Genomic DNA, 7,290 nt, shown 5'->3' on the forward strand with positions numbered 1-7,290 from the left:
GCCTTTTGAAATTACCTCTGTAGGTTATAACATTTCCTAGAAAATTGTATTCTTTTGCCTCTACAATTGGACATTTTTTAAAAAATAAACTAGGACTGGGGTTGTATTTATTTTGAAAAATCATAAGATGTTTTTTTTTATATTCTCAGTTAACTGCCAATCATCACAATATTTTCCAAGTTTTTGCAGTGCATTTTGCAAACCAGTATGTGTGCTAGAAATATGATTAAATCATCAGCAAAACTTGAAATCTTGGATTGACATAATGTTAGAGGGTCACAGTTACCATCAAAAATTTGATGTAGATCATTAATATAGTAGTTAAAAATAGTTAGACTTAAACTGTCGCCCTGTTTGACTCCTCTGTCAATTGTGAAACATTCAGTTCTCTTGTTATCTTATTTAACAGATGATTTGGTTATGTTATACATATCACTAATCACATTATTCAATTTCTTCCCCACTTCAATGTCAAAGCAGAGGCACTGGTTTCATAGAAATAAGCATTTGGGGGCAGTTTTTTTAACAGGTCACTTTCAGTCAAAGGTTAAATTTTTTTGAAAGGTCTTGTAGCATGTAAATATTTGTGCCAAAAATTTATCATTTATATCTACGATCAACAAAATTAATGGTGAGTTTATATTATGTACTAAGTTAGTGCCAGTAATTGAAACTCTCTTCCTCAAAATTCTGATCCATAATTTTTCACACACACAGAGCATACTTCAAGTATGCCTACAAGTCAGTATCTTGTGCAGAATACATGTACGTCCAGTGTTCTGGTTTAACGTTTGCCCTGCCAGAATAAACATTTGCTTTAAACATTTGTTAATATTTTATTATAAATGTGTTTTAATAAACTTTTTTATTTATTCACAGGAACCAGTCAGTGTTACCAATATGTATGAGGTGCAGTGGGGTAAATCCACAGAGATTTCAACTGCACTTGTTCTTGGGGCCGGAAGTGAAGCAGAGATGAGACATCTTTTATCAGAGAGAGAGAGAGTCAAACAGAACCAAAAGTTCTATACCCAGTCCCACACCTACCTCCTGTAATGTGTCACCAGTTTCAGGACAAGCATCACCCAACTCCAGATCAGTGTCACCCAACACCACTGAATCATCACCAAAATCACCAACGCCACCACCATCACCACAGTCACCACCAAGAAAGAAGACCAAACACTCAAAAATATCCAGGAAATCATTGAAACAGGTATAGTCATATTTCTTTTTGTAGAGTTTGCCTATATTGTAATTACCTTGTCTCAGTCCGTCAATCGTTTGTTTTTTACACTTTTCTAACAGATTTCTTAGTTTTCCATTTGAGGAATTTGATGTTTACATATAGGTATATTGATTTTGCATAATGATTTGTATGGTGTCACTTCTTTTCCTGTTCCCATCTCATCTGCTTCTTGTTAATCATTGATTAACTTAGTATTTCTTTTTAAGTGGTGCAAAATAAAAAAATTAAAAACAAATTTTCAGCTTCATTTAGAGGGAATGCTAAGAAATTTGGTATATTACTTTTACTTGTTTGTACTGTGTCGCTCTTTCCAAGGTTGCATTGCAATAGTTTAGAGGGAGTATTCTTAGCATGCAACATCTTATTAATGTTTCTTATATTTCAAACCAGACTGAACAATAAAGTAATAAGAATGAGTAGATCAGAGGATGTAAATATTTTTCTCTGTACTTGGGGTTGGCTTATATTAAGTTTTACATTTATTCATGTGCTATTTTATCGGTACCCAGATCTTGATTATTCAGTTTGTCATGATTGCAGTAAAAGCAGTAGCTGCAACATTGGAAAAGTTGATTTGTCCAAATTGATTTATCCAAATTCTGAAAATTTTGACAGCTGACATACCCTTTAATACATTGATGGCAATTAATTCTTTCTTTGACGTATGAATTTTGATTGTCACAGGATAACTTTTTAAACATTTTTACTTAGAATACAAGAAATAAACAACAAAATCAATGTTCACATTTTTAATTACATGTATATCTGTCTAAATCATGCAATAATACTAAAGACCAGCACCCCTAGCTTTCAGTACCTATCATTTTGCAGCTAAGCAACTACATGTAGTAAGGTGTTTTGAGAAATAATTACACAACTATTAAATATTTGTGTTATATTTGTGTCAGAACTTGATGGAAATTGCATATTTAACATTGAATATTTAAAATACTACAAATCAGCTGCATGTTACTACACATATCTCAATGTGGTTAGTACCTCAATAACAACATACTTGTGATATTATATAGATTTACTGAATAATTAAAACATAACCAATTAATACCACACAATAATTGACATGAGTGCGTTGTCAGTTCTAAGTCTTTAGAGCATTCATGCATGATTCATAACGATTCTAGTAATCACTTTCTACCAAGTAGTCTGGAAAGCTTTTCTTGTGTTGAATTGGTCTGTAAAAGATCCAAGAAGTGCTTGATGGACTTCCCTACGAGGACTCTTTAAGCAGATGATCAGGGATACGGCTAGTTGCTGCTCCCTCTATTGCGACTTCCCTACGAGGACTCTTTAAGCAGATGATCAGGGATACGGCTAGTTGCTGCTCCCTCTATTGCGACTTCCCTACGAGGACTCTTTAAGCAGATGATCAGGGATACGGCTAGTTGCCGATCCCTCTATTGCGACTTCCCTACGAGGACTCTTTAAGCAGATGATCAGGGATACGGCTAGTTGCTGCTCCCTCTATTGATGATCAGGGATACGGCTAGTTGCTGCTCCCTCTATTGATGATCAGGGATACGGCTAGTTGCTGCTCCCTCTATTGATGATCAGGGATACGGCTAGGTGCTGCTCCCTCTATTGATGATCAGGGATACGGCTAGTTGCTGCTCCCTCTATTGATGATCAGGGATACGGCTAGGTGCTGCTCCCTCTATTGATGATCAGGGATACGGCTAGGTGCTGCTCCCTCTATTGATGATCAGGGATACGGCTAGTTGCTGCTCCCTCTATTGATGATCAGGGATACGGCTAGTTGCTGCTCCCTCTATTGATGATCAGGGATACGGCTAGTTGCTGCTCCCTCTATTGATGATCAGGGATACGGCTAGTTGCTGCTCCCTCTATTGATGATCAGGGATACGGCTAGGTGCTGCTCCCTCTATTGCAAAACATACTGGCACCACCTGCAATAAAAAGCCAAATACAGCACTTGTTTAAACTTGACATTTTAATCATGATTTTCTTATATAATTATTGTTTTGCATGAAAAAAGGGTTTAATTAAAAAAATTATAGATATTAACTTATTTTCTAATGTATACTTAAGTTTAACTTAATAAATTGAAAAAAAATCAATGGCAAACAAACCTTAAAGATGTGGTCAATGTAACGGTTACGCGGCAAACAAACCTCAAAGATGTGGTCAATGTAACGGTTACGCGGCAAACAAACCTTAAAGATGTGGTCAATGTAACGGTTACGCGTCAAACAAACCTTAAAGATGTGGTCAATGTAACGGTTATGCGGCAAACAAACCTCAAAGATGTGGTCAATGTAACGGTTATGCGGCAAACAAACCTTAAAGATGTGGTCAATGTAACGGTTACACGGCAAACAAACCTCAAAGATGTGGTCAATGTAACGGTTACACTGCAAACAAACCTTAAAGATGTGGTCAATGTAACGGTTACGCGTCAAACAAACCTTAAAGATGTGGTCAATGTAACGGTTATGCGGCAAACAAACCTTAAAGATGTGGTCAATGTAACGGTTACACGGCAAACAAACCTCAAAGATGTGGTCAATGTAACGGTTACACTGCAAACAAACCTTAAAGATGTGGTCAAACAAACCTCAAAGATGTGGTCAATGTAACGGTTACAAACTTCAGGACTCATGGTTGTCAACCAGAAGTTCTAGATCTGCTTATCCAGGTCGTCTTTTGTCCTCAGTTCTGTTTTTGGGTCAGCCTTCTGAGGTGCACTCCAGACCATCTCAATGGGGTTGATGTCGGATGATTCTGGAATACAAATTAAGTAAGCAAATTGTTTGCATGTAACAAAGTTTTCAGGATTATTTATAGTTATATGACATGATTTAGTATGACATGGTAATGTTTAACTACAAGTTTAGTACATGTACATGAACTAAATGTACTTCCATAACAGTTGATGAAATATTTTCGGAATTATGAATTCGTGACGATATATCAGAAAAAGAAGAAATAAACAATTTCTTTCAAAAATAGCTTCTTTTAGATAATAGAAGTAAACATAACTTACGTATGCTTTGGATCGTTATCCTGCATAAATCGATGGTCATCACCGTAGGTGTTCCGGATAAAGGGCAGGAGCTGGTCTTGAAGTATGTTGTTGACATAACACCATGCGTCCATTATACCGTCGAAAACTAGGATTGGTGTGGCTCCACAGCGACTGATGCCCGCCCACACATGGACCTTGAGTGGGTGCTTTGGCTTTGGAAACTGTGGAGCTAGTCGGTCTTTTCGTCGGTAAACGGTTATCTTGTTATTGTGCAACTGCACCGTGCACTCATCAGTAAATATGATGTTGTTAAAAGTCTCCTGGTCTTCGATCAGTGTAGTACAAAACTCAACCCGCTTGACTTTATTCACCTCTCGTATAAGCTGGTGGTATTTGGGTTTAGTGTTGACGTAACCAGTTGACTTCACTGCATTCCTAGTGGTTGATGCCCCGAAAGATGCACTAATCTCTGCTAGTGTAGACTGGATATCCCTTACTGAATGGCAGGGGTTAGACGTCAAAGTGTAGTCAATTATTGCTTTGTCAATTTCAGTAACCGACGATGCTGACTTCTTTTTCGGAATTTGTCTTTCTTTATCAAAGTGGCCTAGCTTGTAGTTCGTGAGGTGATAGTTGATGGCTTGATAGCTGAAATCTGTGCCATGGTCTAGTAGGCATCTCCGAATCCTTGGTATGCTAAGCCCGCTGTTATAAAAGTCGATAATTTTGTGTTTAATGGAACGATCACACTTGGGCATGGTCAGGTTTTAACTAAATAATATTGGAATATGTGCGATTTACTTGTCTCGTATTTCAAACCCCGCCCATCCAGGTAACCCCGTTATAGACTCTGTTAATTGAATTTAAATTTCATATCAGAGTTTGAATAAGAAATACCCATGACTGTAAAACTTAAGTTTTATTACAGTCAATTATTGCCGTCTGTTATTAAGCTGACCGACTGTAATTACCACAGGTGTTAACCTAAGTCGTCATCAAAAGATACTCTATTGATCTGGGGGAGTTAACACTGAAATTAAATTCATTTAGAAACTTTAAACTTTGATATCCACAGTGCGGTAATGATTGAAAAAAAATCAACGTCCGTTGCTTACATAAAATATGCGTACAATTGTTAAATATGCAATTTATGTAATATTAAAAAAAATGTTTGTATATTTACTCTTTAACTGTTAATACTTCATGAGCATAAAGCAAAAAAAAATCAATCACATACAAAATGTATGATTCCGGACAAATAGTGTGAACGGACTGTTAGATTTTTTTGTTCTAGTTAAACAAAAACATAAGTTGTTTCGTGCTTTGGTGTTTGCTTATGTTTTGATTTATCTGTTTATAATAAGTTCAAGATCATTTCAAAAAATGAATCATTGTTTCACTATCAGTAAAATATTGTATAAGTACTTGCATGAAGATGCTATAAATTTAGTATCCTACACATCCAGTTTATATTTAAGGCACTGAAGAAGGTCATTAGTAGACTGAAAATTTTTCGCATTAGCACAAAATATTTTTTAGCCACAATTGCAAAACTGCTGTCAAATTGCATATTAATTATAACCACTTATCACTACAACATCTAGACCACTTTCAACTACAAGACAGACACCAACGGATCCCGACCGTCCACTACTGATCAGACAACGTACACTCCTGTCGCCCGTCAGCCAACAACCCTTAAAGTCCTTTTAAGGACTATCAGTTCCCAGATGCAAAAGATACAAGATGGTCAGGTAGAGCATTTGTCCAACATAACAACAAGGTTAGATAATTTTGGCCGCAGATTAGCAGCAGTCGAGGGTACAACAAAAGCTATCCTGGAAAGTATCAACAAATTTAAAGCTGATAGTCAGTCGTAAGTGTTGGAATCCAATTCACAACAAATACCGCCAGACCAACTGTTCAGAGACATACCAGAGGCCCACTGCACTGCCACTGAAGAGTTACAAGAACTCCATAGAGTTGCGACAGGGCCTGGCAACTTTGCCACCAAATTGGTTAGAAGACTTTACCCTGAACTGTTTGATTCACAGTGCGTCAGGTTAAAAGTCAATTATTATGGTGGGCCGGCGAAGAAAGAGCTCGATCCGTTAAGGAAAGCTCTTATAAAACGATATGTCACAGCCTTCTTCCCAAGCGTCAAACCCGTTGCCATCTGGAAGCAGACTGTTGTCAGCAAAATAAACGATTTCCTCAGACGACCAGACTGGGAGAAAAGAAAGAGTCCTGCAAGAAAATCAGCAGCAGTTACTAAATATCGACGGAGAACTTGCCATCCACCTTCCCGACGATGTAGAAGTCTTTGAGGACTTTCCTTGAGTGCTGTTCTGAACTTACTAATAACCACCAACATAAACATAAGTTTTTTTAACATGTTTGGACACCATACTGTGTTTATTTATTATGTGTGTGTTAATGCATGTAGAAATGCTTTATATACAATTATCTTCATTGTTTTTATTTATTTAATAAAACAAATCATTTTATTTTCTTGTTGTGTTTACGCACATTTTAATACACAGTTCTTATGAAATACAAGTAAATCTGTAAAATTACTTGCAGTCATTCGTTTACGGCTTTGAGGAAAATGAAAATTAATTAATTGCGATGTAATCTAACGTGAACTACACAAGTAGATTTTATTATGTATAGTAAAACGCATGGAAAAAAGTCCCTAGGATTAAAATAAAGAACTATAATATGTTAGGTATAAGGTATAACAGCTCCTGATCATTATCTATCTGGTCTGTATACATAATAAAGTATACACAAAAAAAAACATTTGCCTTTTTAATTTCGGAAAAAAACATAAAACAGGAAATCATAGTAGTACACACAATATGAAGTGTTAATTCTGGAGTAACAATTCAACACGAAATGATAGTACAGTCAATTTCTATCACCGATTACAATAAATTCTCTATGTTCGATGATAGTTGTTCAAAATGAAAATTTTCATTTTGATTTTCGTAATATTTGGGTTTTTCATTCTTCCCCAATTTACATGTATATATTT

General features: G+C 36.2%; 1 protein-coding gene across 1 annotated transcript; it reads left to right on the plus strand.

Annotated features, from left to right (window-relative positions):
- The first annotated feature begins 897 nt into the window (after positions 1-897).
- LOC148602363 (BEN domain-containing protein 3-like) lies at positions 898-6,580 on the plus strand. The gene is made up of 2 exons (XM_088553287.1): positions 898-1,052; positions 6,181-6,580. Exons 1-2 carry the CDS (start codon positions 901-903, stop codon positions 6,578-6,580), a joined length of 552 nt encoding a protein of 183 aa, XP_088409413.1. The 5' UTR covers positions 898-900.
- The last annotated feature ends 710 nt before the right edge of the window (positions 6,581-7,290 follow it).

The sequence above is a fragment of the Perna viridis genome, chromosome 11, assembly GCF_037379345.1.
Source record: "Perna viridis isolate PV_CMFRI_1.1 ecotype Kerala chromosome 11, ASM3737934v1, whole genome shotgun sequence".
NCBI classification, from domain to species: Eukaryota; Metazoa; Mollusca; class Bivalvia; order Mytilida; family Mytilidae; genus Perna; species Perna viridis.